The sequence below is a fragment of the Epinephelus lanceolatus genome, chromosome 13, assembly GCF_041903045.1.
Source record: "Epinephelus lanceolatus isolate andai-2023 chromosome 13, ASM4190304v1, whole genome shotgun sequence".
Lineage (NCBI taxonomy): Eukaryota > Metazoa > Chordata > Actinopteri > Perciformes > Serranidae > Epinephelus > Epinephelus lanceolatus.
Window position 1 is genome coordinate 18,133,459 of NC_135746.1, and position 19,461 is coordinate 18,152,919.

Genomic DNA, 19,461 nt, shown 5'->3' on the forward strand with positions numbered 1-19,461 from the left:
GGTGTGGAGACTGGACAGTGGTCAAACCATTTGGACATGAGAGCGCTGTTTCAATCGAGAGGCATATTGACCAGGACTCATATGAGTGCAAATCAATACAGTATGTTCTGTACATGGTCCTCGCAAGTGACCCTCAGCAGTGCTGAAAAAGCAGTTGTGTGAAGAAAATCCTGTCATAAATCACAACGGGCTGACAGCGCTGCATGTCCCTGGTTGTCGCTGTCTGCAAGGCCGAGGGGGTGCAGCGAGACATTACAAAAAACATGGTTACATGGGGCTCAGAGCTGAAGCTATTATAAAATCATCACCGTCATCAGTACTTCCAAACAGCTTAAGGATAATTCTGGTTTATTACAACATTTTTCTCTGTAGTGTTTGTTACTACTCACTGAATATATTGCTAAGATTTGGGATTAAGGCAACATTTAACAATGAAGTTAGACAGAGCAATTAACAAGCTGTCATATAATCAGACAGGTGATAAACAAGGCAACGATTTGGACAGATAGTCTACACAACTTTATTTGGAGCTAAAAGTGAAATGCTGTTAAAGGAAAACACTGCTGATGTTCAACCAGCTCTGTGTCGTTACAGTGTCACCCGTGTGTGCAGATGAAAAGTGATTGATTTGATCGATTTCCCCCATGCAGCAAGCACTCTAAGCTCCCAACCTATCTGCTGGCAAAAGCCTGACTTGAAACGACAGCAAATGGATGGGGAGCTCCAAGCAGTTGTGGCACAGGAACGGCAGCCAAATCATGTTCGTCTGCATACTGCAATGACATGAGCTGGTTGAAAATTGGCAATGCTACCTTTTAATAAGCTCCCATTACACAGAAAAACTGCATGGAAGCTCAGGACTAGCCTGGTTCCAGACCTCTAAATTGCAACCCCAATCTCGGATTTGTTCATAAAGGTCTAAGGCAACTCAACTTGCTTTGCCCGTAGGCCGCTCTTGCAAAACGACAATAGGTCAGGGGCCACTTAATAAACAAACATCAATAAGTAGTACAAAAATAATTAGCCTGAATCTCTCTTCTGGAGTCTAAGGGATCCTCCCTTGGCATTTTATTCTTAAAAAACAAGCTCTATTTTGATGCCTTTATGTAATTTGGCACCTTATTTACATTCATAGGCGGGGGCAGCAGTAGCTCAGTCCATAGGGACTTGGGTTGGGAACCGGAGGGTCGCCTGTTCAGGTTTTTAATTTAGAGTAATATTACAGTCTTAATTTTAAGTTTTAAAAACATTATTTTTCACTGTGAATTAGAATTGGTGAATTAGTAGAATTTGTTTTACCAGTGATTCCAGTTTCAACCTAACGGAGAAACAGTCGACCAATCAGAGGTTTGACGGCAGGATTGAAACTGTCAATACCATCGTCCTACATAGCCAGCTAGCAACCAATGAGAAATAGTGATGTAAAGATGGTCTCAATGTTCTTAGAATGAGAATTGATCCGATCAACTGCGACCACAGCCTTTGTGTCACCTGAAAATCAATCAGTGAGTCACCTTCTACCGATTGTCATAAAGCAGGTCAATGGTGAACCAGGAAGTCATTCTGTGAACCCTGATGACTGGGACCACCTTTGTGTTTTCTTTTTGAAATAAGATCACTATTGTTCCTTGACCCGTCAGACCTCTTTTTAGCATTGCATTAATTGACCATGGAAACTCAGTGAAATTCGTCTGCTGCTCACAGCTGAAGTTTCTTTGGGTTTACCATCAGCTGTCACAAGTGGGTCCGAGATGCTCCCTTACTTCCACCACCGAGCCTAACACTGCTATTCAAAGCCTAACAGACACACTAAATGTTAGTAGAACAATGCAAACAGAGCTCCCAGTAACTCACCTGGTAATGCTGGCACCCCATGTACAAAGGTTTTGTCCTTGCCACAGCCGCTGTGGGTTTGATTCCGACACAGAGCCTTTTACTGCATGCCCCCCATGCTAATACTGTCCAACTGATTAAAGGCCAACAGCCCTAAAAACAGAAATGCAGCATCCATCATCAGGTCTGATGTCAAATTTTAAAGTAATTTTAGTTAGTTTGTCTTTACTTTGAAATTAATGCTACCTAATTAGCGTCTCAAAACATTATGACAAGCAATCCCAAAGCAGCGGACGCTATGTAATTTGCGTGGTCAAAACACTGTAGCTTCACTCGTCCGACCATCAACCAGTGCAGTAGAGACGCCCTCTGAGTGGATGTGCACAAATCTAAACCCATTTATTCTCTACACCCACATGACACTGTGTATTTATGATGAGCCGCTCAAGCGTCGCCTGTCGTCAGTTGGGAATAATTAGTGCAGAGGTTGATGACCTCTCAGGGACACACGGCTTTCTTTCTGTATGCAGGATGATTAGGATTTAAAAGGGAGTCTTCCATGCATTCATTCTTTTGTCCTGTATCAAAGTTTGAGAGATGTTAAATGTACCTTTGGTTAAATGATGATCCAATTTTTTTTTTAAAAAAACCTTGATGATGGAGCCAAAATCACACGTTGTTCCAGACAACACGTCTTTAATATTCATCACCAACAGCATACCCTCGCTTTTAACCTCCCTTCAGGTCATCAAGATTTCTTGTCACCTAATAACATTGCTTTCTAGTGAAAAATGTCCAATTACTTCCTGATTTGTGATGAGAGAAAGGTTCTTTGTGTGTGTGTGTGTGTGTGGTTTCTTTTTCCTTTTGGGGGGCAAGGGTTGCATGTGCACGTTTCAATCACACCCTTTTTCCACCAAAATTAGCACTTATACGAAGGCTTTTCAAATGCAGGTAAATCCGCTGATAATAAGCAAGGGACTCCTTTCTCGTTGCTTGTAATCAAGTTTGCCGTTCTGATTCGCCTTTCAGCATCACAAACTGGCCATAAAACAGGGTTAGTAAACAGCAGAAAGCAGCAGGAAGCCAATGAAAATGTCCCATAAAGACAGGAATTTTGGCTGAGGTGACTTCTATCCTTTTCCCACCAAAATCAGTGTGTATATGCAGGTTGTTTAAATGCGGGGAAACCAATTAAAAATAGGCAATAGACTGCTTTCCCATTGCCAGTCCACCAGAGCTTTGTGTAGCGATCTACAGTAGATAAGTATTCCTTTCTATTTTGTTTTTATTTTTCTGATGTGTCATTTTAGATAGACAGATGGGCCAGAAAACAGGTTGGTAAACTGGAAAAAGCAGCATGGAGGCAAGTGAAAATGTTTCAGTGGTACTCCTTTTTTGCCCCGGCACACACTGGACCCATCGCACTGCAGCTCGTCAACAGACAAGTACACAAAGTTATTACTACTTTTACTGAACGATCTGTACTTCCTCCATCTTTGCACTTTGATTTCTCACCTGAAGAGCCAATCTCCAGAGCCATGACTCGCCAGGCAATATCTATTTGGCCACTGTCTTTATAATGACGGGATTGTGGGTCGTTAAACTCGGGATATTTCTCGACCTCAACAACGAGTCTCTGGTCTTTGTCACACACAGGACACAGCAACAATGACAGAGTTCTCTTTATACATCAGTGGTGAGGAGAGGAGTCAAGCTGCTATAGGAGCAGAGAAAAAGAGCTGCTACGGGAGTTGGTATGAGAGGCGAGGCTGGAGATAGGACAGTGGTGTTAAAGGCCCAGTGTGTAAAATGGGTTGAAAACAGTGACATCAGTGGTCAAATTCTAGATTGCAGGGCTCACTCACTCACCCCTCCCGTCGGGTAAATGACGGTGGCCTCGTAGGGACAAAAAGCCTTGCGCACGAGTTTTTCAGGAGTAGGTCTATCTAGTGATGAGGTGAATATTTATTTAGAAATCTAAACCATGTTACGATATTGTAATGAATCCCTCACGCACAGGAGACCAGAGTAGCGTTCGGGAAAAAGGCCAGTTTATTTGAGCACTCCAAAAACTCCGGTAACACTCCAGGGGGTAAAAGACTCCGTCCCAAACTCTGACTCTTCTAGCGTAACAGACACACTTCATACACACATACTCGTTTACCATACCTAGCAGGTACCCCCTCCCCTCTCTGCTCCGCCAATCTCCAGCCCGCACACTGACTGACAGCGTAGCCTGTAAACAGAGCTCAGCTGTTTATTTAGCCTAGCAATATCTCTGGACTACAGTAGCTGCAATGGACGACTTTGAACGCGATTTTGAAGAGTTTCTTGTAGCGGACACAGACCCAGAGCCATACCTGTTTGAGCCGGAGCACACAGATGAGGAACTCCTTGTGTTTGATGCTGAGCGGGCGAGAAGAGAGGCTGAATGCACAGAATGGGATTCAGTGCTACTGCTGCCATCGTTGGGGAGATATATCATCATCTCTCCTGTTGCGTGGTAAGTGTGGTCCATTCGCAAGCTTTATAACAAAAAAACCTTTCACTACTCTCTATCGCCAAACTACTAACACTCTCTGCTGTTTCCTCCTCCTTCTTCCTTCCTTCTGCTGTCTTCGTTGGTTCATTTATACACGCGAAACACGTTCTCTGGCTGGCTGTATTGTCCGCTCGGTCTGCCGTATATACATGGCGGCGCAAGATGGCGACCTCTCTAAAGCAAGGCCCTTGCTACATACATATATATATATATACATATATATATATATATATATATATAAAGCATAATTATAAGGCTACGAAAACCAAACAAATTTTATTTTATAGCGATTATACACTTGTATAAACATATTAATTGGTAGAATATTCAGATTCAGATTCAGATTGACAATAAACCATGCCAAATATTACACACTGGCCCTTTAAGTGCTGTGGGGTGGCGCTTCCAAGAGTGCCGACGTGCATCTAGCTGCTACTGGTGTGGGGTCGTACATTGAAAATAATGGGGCGATTTTGTTGTTGTTGTTTGTTCGAGTGCTGCTTGGACAGAAAAAGGATGGTATTTTTGTGACGGCCAATCGTTGCACCGCGCTGGCAGAGGGGCTAAAATTCAGGTCCACATAGATGTCATATTTCTGTCACTGCCAATCAGAGCTGATCCGAGGAGGAGCCAATAAATGCCTTTGACTACTGTAGAGTTATTTGTCCTGTGAATGTCGAGTGTTACCGTTCCCATCACAAATAAAAGCCTGATGTTAGTGGGTGTTAGAGGGATTTTTGTTCATTCAAAAAGTGGCCCAAGAGTCGCAGAAGTTACTGACACTTGCACTGGAAAAGGGGCAAAGATTCGCACGTCCACCCAGGTTTCATGTTTCCATTGTAACCTTTCCCACTAAAGCCAAAAGCCAGATGTTAGTGGTTGTTAGTTGTGTTTTTGCTCAGTGGGATATGGGCTGTAGTTGACGAGTAAAACATAACTGACTTTGAAACCTTCTCACTTGAACATGCAGACATGGACACGCAGGGCTATAATTTCTGGCAGGACAGGAGCTGGCACAGATAAGGGGACAGGGAGCAAGAGGAGTAAAAGCTGGAGTTAAATGTACGCTAAATTATTGAAGAGAAGCAACATGGCAGCACAACTTTAATCATCCTAAACCCGGATCCCATTTGGGGCTTGTCAAGGCTAAAGGACTTAAGCAGGACACTCTGTCAGGATATTGGACGGAGAGAGGCAGCAACTACATTGTTGTGGTACTGATGCAGCAAAATTCGTTTTCCATTTCTAAGAACCGATAGAACAGAGGAAGCTGAGTGCTTTTTGGAGAGCATGAAAGATGAAACCCGGTACACAAGGGGTCTTTGATTAAGAGTACTTCACCGCAGTGAAAAGGTAAAGTGCGCACAAACATTCACGGGCACACACGCACACATACTTGGTTCCGGTAATGGTGTAAAGTTGATGTGCACTGAACTGACATGAAAGCCGCATCTCGGCAGCTCTCTGGTGACCTCACCGCGGACTCTACTTTTAACTTTTTTTTAAAATGCCATCTGGCCGACACAAGCTGACTCTTCCAAGCCTACCAGCAGCTCTACACACACGCCATTAAACTCTCATCAGACGTGATAAGATGACTTCATTTCGGGGTATTCTCTCGAATTTCTCTTCACCTATCCTTGTCCCGCTTGTGTGAAAAGTAAAATGAGGTCACCCGGGACGAGATGCTAATCCCTCTTGATTTTGTGTGATACATCTCCTCTTCCCTCGTCTTTCATACCCCATATGCGACTACTAGCTAACCCACTAACCACTGACACAGTCATGACACAGCAATGAGTTTTCCTAGATATCACAACAGGAGCATAGATGCAACACTGCCAGTTGTATATGCTGAAAAAACATGTACACATCAGACATGCACACTCATGTCACTCACACATACTGTACAACATGCTGTATGTATCCATTGGCAGCAGCAGCAGCTTAACTCCTTTGATGAGACTGTTTCTGTCTCAGTCAGCCTCATCTCTGCCGTGCCAAGCCCCGGCGCATTGCATAACTGAGCACAGACACAAACACACAACCGCAGGCCTGGTCTGCACTATGGAGAGCCAGCAAGAGGAGTTCGCTCACAACTGACAACCCCAATGAGGAGAGCAAAAATGAGGAAGGGAATAAAGATGCAACAAAACAGATAGAAGAATAAATGAATAAACAAATGATCTGTGACCTGAAAAGCTCCCACACTCTTTAGGCAATAAAGTGGAAAATAGCTTGACGCAAACGCTTTTTCACCATTTACTATCCCTCTGTCTCTGAAGATGCTGAAGACATGCAAAGAGAAGCAGCCAAAGAGTTTCTGTAATTGCTGATTACAATCAAAAACCCATTATCATAATCACAGACATTTAAGTTATATACATTCAGTGTTCTGTTAGAGGCATCTGTGATCTACTCAGTAAAACAAGAGCTTTTATCACATTAAAATCATCTGGGAATTTCTGACATACATTGAAATACACTGAAATTCCCATCAGGGTTTGGTCACAAAAAGAAATATACAAGCGCACAAACTAGTCCCGCTGCACAGCTCCAGGCTCGAGCCCACTTTTAGCGCTGGGACACATCTTCATCACCATCGTGCTTCCTTATCAATAAATAACATTCACATGCAACCATATCATATTGCCCAATGTATGGTGTTATTGCACTTATGGTTAATAAATAAAGTAGCATAGACCCTTTTAGGACCTATGTCACTATGACGTCATTTTATTAGCTGGAGGCAAAACACGACTCACCACCACAGAGCTGTAGGCTACATAGGAGTCTTAAAATGTCGTCTTGTTGTGTTATTGGGAGCTAGAGACAGTGTCATGGCTCACAACTTACATTTTATGACAAACCAGTCGCCACTGCCTGTCGACAAACAAACAAAGACAACGATGGCTAAATGTGATAAGACGAAAGGACTGGACAAAGGCGATCATCAAAAATGCTCGCATGTGCAAAGCACACTTCATATCAGGTTAGGGAAAAAAGTATTAACTGTTGGAGAGATGAATAACATGATGTGTATTAAGGGTTATCATGTCCACATAATCAGAAATTGGGGAAATATTAAGAGGAAAATATTGGATTTCGTTGTAACGTTAACTTTTAGCTTATTAGCAAACATCTGGCTTGCAAACATTTGCTATTAAGCTTAAAGTTAGCTTGCTAGCTATCGCTAGCCAATGTAAGCTAATTGTTTGGCCTCCAGCTAAGCCCCGCCCACCAAAAAACATCATACTGCTTACTAATAGTAAAAGGGTCTACAGTATTTACTACATTGTATTGCTGCCACTATGTATGAAGGCCTATTAAAGGCTGACTGATCACATTTGGTTTCTTGTTTCCCTACGTACATTGTTTGTGGTGCTTACCTTAAATAAATAAGGGTATTATATTTTAAGATGCCACTGTGTATTGGCCTACTGTATATGTTTGGAAGACAATCATTAGAATACGACAGCATGCGTTTATTAGTTTGAATAAACCACACACCTTCCATCAATACCACCAAGGTAAACAATGCAACCTACTATTTCGATACTTTTATAATTGTATTAACTTTATGAGTTTGCTAACCTTAGCTAGCTATGCTAATGTCGTAAGCAAACTAAACTATTTTGAGAAGGTGAAGGACGAACCCAAGGTGTTATGTAAACTCATCTTCATTGGTCGACTACAAACATGACGTATCATCTGAAACATGGAAGTACCTACATGCTCATTAGCCACTTAGCACAATCATTACTGCTTTGCCCACAGCGTCATTAACAGGCGGCTCGCTCAGTGTGTGACGTGCACTTGTAGATAAAATATAGGCCTATATTAATGAAGGTTCATTAGTACGGTTTTGTATTTCTCTGTAATGTAGCACAGTGTTAACAATGTTACTGATACTATTCTTTCTCACACCTTCAACTCAAACCATTGTATTGCCCCACCCAAAATATATCATTTAATAATTAAATTAATACGTACGAGTTTCTTGTGTGTAACCTAACTTTAAATCAAAATACTAGGTTGCATTGTTTACCATGGTGTTAGTGGTGGAGAGTGTGTGGCTTAATCAAATTGATGAACACATACTTAAAAATGCACATGTAAATATTAGGGATGCACCGAAATGAAAATTTGTGGCCGTAGCCGAATAATATTAAACGCTTGGCCGAATACCGAGTACCGAATACCGAATATTGTTGTTTCGTTTTTCATTAGTTTTTGCAGATGAACCCCCTCTAGATTAGTGTTGTCACGGTACCAATATTGGGACCCACTGTGCGATACCAATGAAAATATCATGGTTCTGAGTAGTATCACGATACCACAGCGAAAATGAGGCTGATGTGCCTTTTGTCATTTATAAAAAGATAAATCACTTTTCTATTATAGGCTACATCAATGATATTTCAATGGAATAAATTACTTACTTATAGGGGGGATCAAAATAAAATAAATAAATAAAATAAGAGTCAACCAGCCACCCTCCTCCCCTGACAAGTCCCTTCATAAGTAAAGAACAGTCCCTAAAGTGCGGTGAGGTTTGTGGGCCGTGAACGGCTCGTTTCTCCTCTGACACATCACATACCTGTGTTCGGCTGGCTCGGCTGCTCAGGTACTTCTGGGCAGTCATGACGCCAAGAAGAGGATATTATTGGAGCCAACTTCTCCGTCGCCCGGTAAGTCGATGGCCACCGTATTTGACAGGAATACATTACTGTTTGTGTCTGTGACCCCTGTTTAACCCACAATCGGTGGGATTCGCCTTTCGTTTCTGCTGCTGGTTGAAATCTGTAGGCTGCTCGCACAGCGTGCTGAATGATTTAAGCCTATTTTGCTCGCTCAAAACTATTTTTAGTCGCAAATGCGAGTGCCGTGACGGGCGAATCGCCACACTGCCGACATTTTACTCCGCCCGTCACAGCACGCTGTTTGATTGCGTTATCAAAACACGCCACTATTATTCGGCCTTGCTTTGAACTTATTCCACCGAATACCGAATGTGTGTTTTTTTGCAATATTCGGCCAAATATATTCGGTTACCAAATATTCGGTGCATCCCTAATAAATGTGTTGCCATTGTGAAGTGCTGTAGACATTCTAAGCTACAATTGCACTTTTTCATTTGTATGTACAATACCAATCAAATTCCAACATCTACTGCTGAGCTCCAATTTCTGTTTCAACACTTCAAAATGATTCACATTCAGTAGTCCAGTCAGAGATCAGCGAGGTTCTCCTGTGACTGCAGATGAAGCTTGGAGGGGAGCAGTCACTGAGTGAATCAGAAGGAAGATTAATGATGGAGATATGTCACAGTCAATCTGTGCCACGGCCAAAAGCTGCACAGGGCCGTTGCCAGTCACAGCAGCTACTGCAAAGCCTCTGTGCTTCTGAACGTGTGTGTACAAAGTCTTCTCTGCAAACATGTGTGCACCACTGTCCGCCTGCATGTGCAAACGTTTGCCCTCCTGTGTATGTCAGTACGCATACAGTATTTGCGTGTGCACATCCACTAACATTTGTATTTGTCATCGACCATCATATAGCTGTGTGTGTGTTACGTCTGCCACCTCCGAATGTCAATCCTGAAATAATAACTCTGTGTGTGTGCGTGCCCCAATCGTATGTGTGAGTCCTATGATGTCCTGTGCCTGCCGATGAGATAATCTGGCAGAGCATGGAGTGACAATTTGATCAATTGCTGGCTCACAGGGAGTCTCTGAGTTATAGTGCTGCCATCTCTCCTGGCCACCACCAGTAAAGAGCCGTCTCTCCGCAGAGATGAGCCGCCACATTGTTACACACACAGCTGCAGACCACCCAGCAAACAGACACACACACACACACACACACACACACACACGATCACATACAAATGACTCTAGTTCGATGGAGGTAAACTGCCAAAATCATCCCATAAGGCCCCTGCAGCATGGTTTCTGTCAGGTAGTGACAGAATGTCTCATTACATAGGGCATAGAAGAACTGGTAATTTCCACCCACATTATGCCCGACTTTAACACACAAACTGAACCCAGTAGAGTATAAATTTCAATTATCAAGGGTGGTGACTTTTCTCTATTAAAAAAACTCCACATGCTAAATGGATTCTGTCCGAATACTGGAAGGCTGGTTATTAAAAGAACTGGAAACAAGTTCTGGGTATTATTTGAAATCTTTTGACACTATTGGCGTACAATTTTACTGTAGTTTGAGGAATTAATATGTTTTTATTTACAATCATTCATTCATTTTCTGTAACTGCTTATCCTGTTGGGGGTGGACTGCACTGGGCGAAAGGTGGGGTACACCCTGGACAGGTCACCAGACTATCACAGGACTGACACATAGAGACAGACAACCATTCACACACACATTCACACCTACAGCCAATTTAGAGTCACTAATTAACCTGCATGTGTTCGGACTGTGGGAGGAAGCCGGAGTACCTGGAGAAAACCCACACTGACACAGGGAGAACATGCAAACTCTGCACAGAAGGGCTCCCCCATCTTATGGTACAAACACCCCAACCCTGGGTTCTTGCCATGAGGCGACAATGCTAACCAATGCACCACCATGCCGCCAATGATGCCAAACTTCTCAGTGCATTACTGTAGTTTTAACACAAGCAGCCACACAAGCACTTTGCCTGAATATAATGTTTTTCTGATTCCCCGTTTTAGAACAGGAAATATCAGACCAGAAAATAAGAGTACAAGTTTTTGATACTTAATTCTCACGTTAGCTGGTACTCAAAAACAACTGATATTCCATTGAAAACCCTAAAGGTTACTGATGGTGTTCATAACTTCACTGAATTTTTACTTTGAAGCTGTGGCAAAGACTTTTCTTTCTTTTTATGATTGTATTGCAGCAAGTGTCTTTCCACAGATATCAGCTGTACACTTCAATTAATGTAATATCTCTTTCTAAAGGCTGATGTTAGCTCTGATGAAAGTTCATAATCTCATTATATTATATGGTTGATAAGCAGATGCAACTTTGTTGTCCGTTGTCACTGGCTTTACGACACCAATGCTGTGTGTCAACAATCTGCAGCTGATGTTATTCAACTGTTCAATCATTAAAGCAACAGTTCACCCCGAATTGAAAAACTCATCAGCAATGACTCTTGTTACTCAAGATAATCTACAGACCTTGTTGTGAGCAGTTTCATGTAGGAACTATTTTCTTTCTGCCAAAATACACTCGGCAACCGTATCACTGCACAGAAGGAAAAGTGCATCTACTCATGGACAACATGCTTGTGCTGGTGACAACATGAGATACAAACATTAATGGCGTCCTCCTCAACTGAGCTGTAACGTTAGCTAGCTCAGTGGTGCTACGTGAGCTAGCTGCAGATGCACGCTTCTTTCTGTGCAGTGACACAGTAGGCGGGTGTAGTTTGGTAGAAAGGAAACAGTTCCAACATGAAACTGCTCAAAACAAAGTCTGTGGATTATCTTGAGTGACCAGCTCATGATTTCTGGAAAGACACATTGCTGTTGAGTTTTTCAAATGTATTTTTTGGCACTTTGAGCACCATAAACCGAGTGCCATCTAGTTCCATTATATTGGAGAGAGGGCAAACATCTCTACGGCCAATATCTCCAACACTCTGCAACTCACACCAAAGAAATCTAGATTGATAAATCGCACTACAGGTAAGAGGAAAAATATGTATTGTTGATTTTGGGGTGAACTGTCCCTTTAAACTACTGGCCAAAAGGTCGTATGTTGGGTTCAATAAATATAGTGAGAAGTGACATTGGTGCGACACATTTAGTTCAGTTTGGTCAAGATACATGGACATACAGAAGAAGGAAACAAGGACGGTCCCTTTTCTTTTTGCAGCTCTGCCTCTTTTCACTAAACACTTTGTCTCAACACCTAAACCAAAGGAGCTTCTATAACTCAGCATTTTCGAACACAGCCTTTCTCCTTCTTTTCCAAATTACACTGCTAATCCGATGGATAGCTAATATGCGTCGACTGCTTGCACAGCGAAACCTGTTTTCCAAATGCTCATGACTTCTTTTTGCTGCTGAGAAATTGCACCGAAAACAATTGAGAGCAGTGTGTGCACTTGGGCATATCTGTCTCAGTGCATTACCACACACAGATCAATAAGGATTCTATTCTTGGCCATTAGATCTCCAAGCAGGGGATAGCCTGCCTCTCTCACTCTTTCCTATCTATTCCCTCTCCCTGCCCGGCCTGTCCTCTCCGTTGGCTCTCCCGCCAACCTCTTTCTCCGCCCCCCTCCTCCAGACAACACCAAAGGGACATTGTCATCTTCCCAGCTGGACAGTGGAAGCAGCAGCAGAGTCAGTGGCGAGCATCAAACACGGGACAGTTTTAGGGGGGAATCACAGAAGTGATTGGCTTTATGGCTAGAGGGATCAGCCGTCTCCTCTAAGGATTCGTGCACGCACGCAGACATGTACGCACATATTCGCTCTCACGCGTGCACACATCCACACACACCTCCTGCTCCTGCTGTAATTCTCAGTCCTCTGCCACGCTGCCAGGCTGAGGCCCTTGATCTGCCACTTCCTGTAATCCTCCATGGGAGAAGGGGTGCAGCCAAATGTCCTGGCAGGCCAGCCAAGCAAACAAACACACACACATACAAAGATGAATGGACACAAGTAGCCGCGAGTCGCCACTAACTGCAAAAATAATGACCTCTAGGACACAGTTGTGAATCAGCGCAGGAGTCCCAGGATGTCTCTCACAAGACATGCAACCTGATAAAACTTTAAGTACATTAAAGAAAAACCCCACAAGCTGCAGCATAGCAACGCATAAAAAAAATATAATGGTGAAGTCTCCATTATGCCCCTTCATCTGTGCCACGCTGGTATCATTGTCATCAGATAAAAAGACAGGGCTGACTAAACAGCAAATGACAGGGGAAGAGAACCAGAACCAAAGAATAGATGGTTGACTCCCAATTCACCTTCCCCTGACTCTGATAAGACTCTATCTGATCCACATCACTCAAACACAAGAGATTCCTCTGTTCATTCAATTTCAAAGTGACCAGTTTCAGCCAGAAGGAACCATCTGACAAGATCATTTCACCCAAACTCTGGATAGTCTGAGGCAGAATGCGTTTTGATCTCAAACCTGATTGGTTACAGAATTCTTTTACACCACGAGTACTGCTTTTTTTTTTGCCTTACTAAATTTACCCAGTGTGAAGCTCACAGGAGTAATGTACCAACCAGCAAGACATAAGCCCCATTAAGCTTATTCACCAGTTCCTGCATCAGCCCCGACAAAGTACTTTTAACAGAGGAGGGATTTCATCTCCTATTTTCTAATACATGTGTAGCACTGACAGAAACCACAGATTTCTTCATCCAAAGTACAGCAGCTGCTGAATCTGAAAATCTTTAGGAACATTCGGTCATCCAGAAAGAGATGTGCATCATTATCTCTTCTGTCCTCCCCAGTGTGTTTTTAAAGGAATACTCCACCCCCCAAATGACGAAAGAAAACTTTCCTTCACATGCCTTTGTTGAGCGAAGAATCCAAAAACTGAGAAAATTAGCAAATCGCCCAAACTATATCAAAACATCTGTTTACAAACTCTCACAAAACTCGTGCAGTGTAATCCAAGTCTCATTTATCAAGTCATATGCTCAGTTCTTCCCAAACAGACAGCCCCTTCTGACGAACTGAACTAAAAGGGAAACTCCATTGACGAAAACAGTAATTTTAGCCTGCTGAACACGGGAGCTGCTGGTCGACCACTGCCTCGATCAGTTAGCTTTTTTGTGTTATCATGTGACTTTAGTGAATCTGAACTAACCCTTTAAAACACTTAAGTCACACGATAGCACAAACAAACTAAACAATAAGGCAGTGGTCGATCAGCAGCTCCTGTGTTCAGCGAGGTAAAATTGCTGTTTTTGTCAATGAGTCTGGCTTTGAAGAGAGCATAGATAAGTTTCACTCTTCTGATCAGTTCCCCATCGGAAAGGGCTGTCTGTTTGCAAGCACGAGTTGTATAAGAGTTCGAACATAGATGTTTTGATATAGTTTTGCTGTTTTAAAACATGGACCCCTATGACTTCAATTCATCAAAAATTTTCTCCGTTTTTGGATTCTTCCTTCACAGTGGAGGCATGAGAGAAAATCAAGTTTTTCTTCAAAAATTCAATGTATTACCCAGTGAGTAAATTATATACAAATGATCATTTGGAGGGTGAAGTGCTCCTTTAAGAGAAGAAAACATTGCCTCCTCCACATGGAACACTGTCGTCTTTTTAGAAGTCTGGAAAACATGGCTGTGCAGAGTCTGTGCTCACTCGCCTCTGTCTGCGAGCTTCTCTGTATATATCCTCATCTCTCCCAGTGCAGGTGAAAGAGACTGAGTCACAGCCATAACTGCCAGCAGGTGGGAACGAGGGACAGCCAGGCGGACAGCTCTTCATCACGCCGTAATGAGCTGGCAAAGGTTGTCGGACAGGCATGAGAACACATGGAGGACCTGTAAAAGCAGCCTGACACAGGCGAGCTCGCGGGCGTTCTCCGCAGCTATACGACTCCCCGCGGTGCCGTTTCATCACAAGCTGTTGTCCCTGTTTGTGTAAACGTCCTCATATTGCAAGGAAGCCGACACGAGCTACTTCAACCACTTACTTCTGCAGCTCAATTGCGGCACATACTTCAATGTGTGGCTAAATGTGGACTTTTCAGTGGCATTTCTTGTGATTTAAAATGTGCGAGCGAGTGTGCAAAAGTGTGGCGATGTCAGTAAGAGCAGCTAAAATGGGGGAATTCAAGGGCTGCTGGATTTAGCTTGTTCTTGCTCTACGGCTTAAGCATTATCTTATCATGCAACAACATCTGGAGCTTGGAGTTGTTACCAAAAACTCTTCAGCATGCTCTAAAAATACCCTGAGACACCAGCAATGTGCATCAGCATCTGACTACGGCAGCTCAGACATCTGTTCACTTACCTGCTGCTGCCTCCCACGGATGCAGGGACCCGAAGGAGCTGCCACAGGCCACAGTCACCTATAACAATGACACGTGAAAGGATACAATCTGAGAGCTCCACTCTGGGTACCGATGGCCAGTATCTTCTGCACAGGGTCGAAAGCCATGGACGACGGCTGGTAGGGGAAGCCATGACGGACAGTCTGAGAGATGTGCGGAAAGACAGGGGAAAAAAAGAGAACGTGTTATCAATTTGAATTTCACAGCAGGGGTGTTGTTTTGTCAAAGGATATCACACACATGATTTCGGTAAACAAATAGTCCAGATGGATGCAGCGAGTGTTATGAAACAGAAATGTAAAGCCTGAAATTGCGCAGACAAGAGAAAACGAAGGAGAGGAACAAACGCTCTTTCTATGCACGGTTACTCTGTTCTTCGTGATAGCTGATATTTGGCTTCGCTATTTAGGATCCTTTTATAATCATGGGCCTATTTTGAGATTTCTTCTCTCCCATTTCACTCTTTTTTATCTCGTTTTCCTTCTCTCGCTGCCTCCCACATGGAGTCGTGATTACACTGAAGTCTGGGAATGAAGAACGCGGAAAAACACACCAATGAGGAGCATTTCATTATGATTTCTTGCAGGGCCTTCTATTGTAGGGCAATGTATTGTGAGGTGTTTCTGTTTTTCTGTCCACCCTCTGTATGCTTGTGTGTTTGCATGTGTGTGACTGTTGCTTTATGGCATCAGTCAGCCGGTGGTGGGCTGTTGGATTTGTTTGCTTTAGCGGCAGAAGGCTAAAGCACGTTACATAAGAAGCACTCAGTGCAGCAGAGACACCTGCCTTCTCCGCAGAGGAACATATTACAGAGAGTTTCTGTCCAGACAGACAGTGGAGGTGCAGCAGGGAGGATGGAGCCTTGTTCAAAGAGACTTCCATCAGATGCCTGGCTGCTGATAGACATATTTAGGCTACGGCATCAATCAAAACCTGCAATCTCTGAGCTAGTCTTCCCAAACACAATATCCCCTGAGCCCTTTGGGTGTGTTGACTTGACTCAAGATGATGTTTTCTAGTTATTACTTCAGGCACTCTAACTTATTACTTCTGGCAACTTTTCAGATGATTGCAGTTTTAGAAAGTTTATGTGCACTAGGCCTTGGATTTCTGCAGCTTATGTCAGTGTCTCTAAAACAGACAGTGTTTACTTCCAGAGGCACGCTGCCATGTAAAATAAGCCGAGACACTGTGGCAGAGCTAAAGGTTGTTATCGGAATTGTTTCCCAGAAAAGAAAAACTGCACATGCCAATATGTTAGAAAGTTATCAAAACCTACAAATACCTATTGATAACTTTACAGTTAAAGGTCCAGCATGTAAAAATTTGGTGGTATCTCACAGTGAAGTCACATAACTGAAACTTTTCCTGTGTGCCAAGCCTGTTGGAGAACTACAATGACCGATGCAAAAACCTGTTTGTTCGTGTTATAGCAGGAATTTACTGAATCCGAACTAGCCCCTTTAAATGGCAAAGTCACCCAATAACACAAACTAACTGATCGAGGCAGCGGTAGACCAGCAGCTCCTGTGTTCAGCGAGGTAAAATTACAATTTTTATCAATGGAGTCTGGTCTGAAGAGAGCAGAGATAAGTGCAGCTAAAGGGCTGTCTGTTTGGGAAGTACTAAGGATTTGACTGGATACATGTGACTTGGATTTCAGTGCACGAGTTTGAGAGTTTGTAAACTGATGGTTTTTTTATGTAGTTTTGTTGTCACTAAAGGTGGATCCCTATGACTTCAATTCGTCAAGACTTTTCTCTGTTTTTGGATTCTTCGTTCACAACGGAAGCATGCGAGAAAAACAAACATTCTCTCCACAAATTCAACGTAACACCAGGGTGGGTAACTGACATACAGATGGCCATTTGGGGGAGTTGAGTTAGGAGCAGAAAACACACTCGCGAAAATGCAAATGGTCCTATCTAGAGTGAGGGATTTGTCCGTTTTAGTCTGCTGTAGAAACAACATGGTGGACACTATGGAAGGGGACCCGCTCCATATGCTGATATACACGGCTCATTCTAAAGGTAACGAAAACACACTGATTTTTAATTTTAGGTGATTATAAATGGTTGAAAATAGATTGTTTTTTTTTTAGATATTTAGATAGAAAGATATTTTTAGGGCTTCTCAGCCTTTAATCGACAAGGCAAATGTTAACATGAAAGGGGGAAAGAGATGGGAGCTGACATGCGGGCACTGGCTCTACCAGGTGAGCTTAGTTCTGAATATTATATACCATTTCTGCCAATAGATGCCCTTAAATCCTTCAAAATGGACCCTAAAAAAACCTTAAGAAGAATCCAGGAAGAGTTGTGACTGTGCTGGTGGGGAAATCAATGGCAAGCACACAGTGATAACTATAAAAAAACAGCTACACCAAACCGTTTGGGACACACATGGGGAAAGCCTGATATAACATTATATGTAGCATATACTGCAGTGTGTCAGCTGCGTGAGTGTTTATTAACCCCATTCATTGTTGTGTGGCCGATTCAGACAGAAGAGGGCAAGCCATTTTTTTCTTTCAAACAAGCCCCTACTCCAGGCGCCATCAGTCCCCAATGGATCAATGATCTGGGGGTAAACTGTGTGTGTGTGTGCATGAGAGAGAGACAGAGAGCAAGAGAGAGGAGTGTGAGAGGTGTGTGCGTGAGAGAGAGAGAGAGGAGGGGGAAGAAGAGGATGGAGAGATACTGGAAGGAAAAGACAACGCAAAAGAGGTTCACACACACACACACACACACACACACACACACACACACTAACCAGAAAGCACCGTTTTGCTAATCCAAACCCAGCAGATTATGCAAGAGAGGATCAGTTTGGCCCAACCCTCGAAGTGATAGTTCATGCCAAGCACACATACAGCAAATGATGGTATTTCACAGAGGATAAAACACACATTACCATAACTGGGATATCTAGCTGGTTTGTGAAATTACAGGACAGATGCACAGAGGAACTTAGTCATGATTATTGTCCTGTCGCCAGAGCGCATTCGCCATACAGTATGCGCATTGTTAGGTATGTTACAGGCTGTCCACCATGGCTTCAGAGCGCTTTAATGACTCTCTTTCGTAATGGGATTCTTTGCAAATGTTAAATAAACCTTCACCCAGCAGGTGTAGTTTAGAATAAGACTACAGAGAAAATGCTTTGCTCGTTAATTAATGTGTGGAGCTCCCTTGCACCTGCTGTATCCTGCGATGGGATACGCGCACTGTGAGTAATAATAATTAAAAGATACATGCGACAGGGTGAGTAATAAAATCATCAGGCTCGCCCACCTTGCAGAGCTGGAAATGCTCGGACTGGAGGGTCTCCTGGATCAGATGGTTCTCCTGTGGCCCCACTTGGACAGACGGGGTGGATGAGGACACCTCTTTCAAGCCGTCCAGCACCTTCCTGATGTTGAACTTCTTCATTTTCAGACTGCAGAGCACAGAATTGAGATCACCCGCACAAGATAAAGGGGGATAGCCACTTTCTCTCTCTCATGCACACACGCACACACACGCGCGCGCTCTCTCTCTCTGTCTCTCCTCTTGTAAATCTCACATTTTTAGTGCTTGGTTTTTAGCGCAGTCTCCATGCTGGAAGGGCTCTGGCGCGCCACCGCACAGGTTTCGGTTCTTGACGTGTAGGATTTGGGGGGAGACGGGCTGCTGCCGTGATGTTGGTGCGTCGGTGCAATTTGCTCGGAGTCCGTGCTGTGTGCCCCCACTGCGTCTCGGTGGCTCCGCTCCTTCTCCTCGGCTTCCCTCCCCTCCCCTCTCGGCTGTGTGCGCCGCTCAGCCAAGGCGGAAACGCAGCGCCGCGGTGGTGTCGGTGCTGCTGCTGCTGCTGCTGCTGACGCTCTTGCGCATGTCTGACAGAGCACAGGCTTCAACACAAATCCCGCCACCTTGCCAGCCCCCTTTCTCTCTCTCCTCCTTTCATCTGCCCCCAGCGACAACGCCCCCCTCCCCTCCCTCCTCCTCCTCCACCTCTTCCTCTCGCACGCACACACATAGTAGGTTTTGCTCCACTGCACCTGGTGATGT

At 43.7% G+C, this 19,461-nt stretch overlaps 1 protein-coding gene across 3 annotated transcripts in view; it reads right to left on the reverse strand.

The window, feature by feature from the left end:
- stxbp5a (syntaxin binding protein 5a (tomosyn)) overlaps window positions 1-19,188 on the reverse strand; it is a 157,369-nt gene extending 138,181 nt beyond the window's left edge. For all 3 annotated transcript variants that reach the window (XM_078173818.1, XM_078173817.1, XM_033648490.2), the window contains exons 1-3: window positions 18,977-19,188; window positions 18,706-18,850; window positions 15,458-15,555 (exon numbers count right to left, since the gene is read on the reverse strand). In XM_078173818.1, coding sequence (XP_078029944.1) covers window positions 15,458-15,555; window positions 18,706-18,843 — 236 coding nt within the window. In that variant the 5' untranslated portion in view covers window positions 18,844-18,850; window positions 18,977-19,188. The remainder of the gene's footprint in view (window positions 1-15,457; window positions 15,556-18,705; window positions 18,851-18,976) is intronic.
- Window positions 19,189-19,461: the final 273 nt, after the last annotated feature.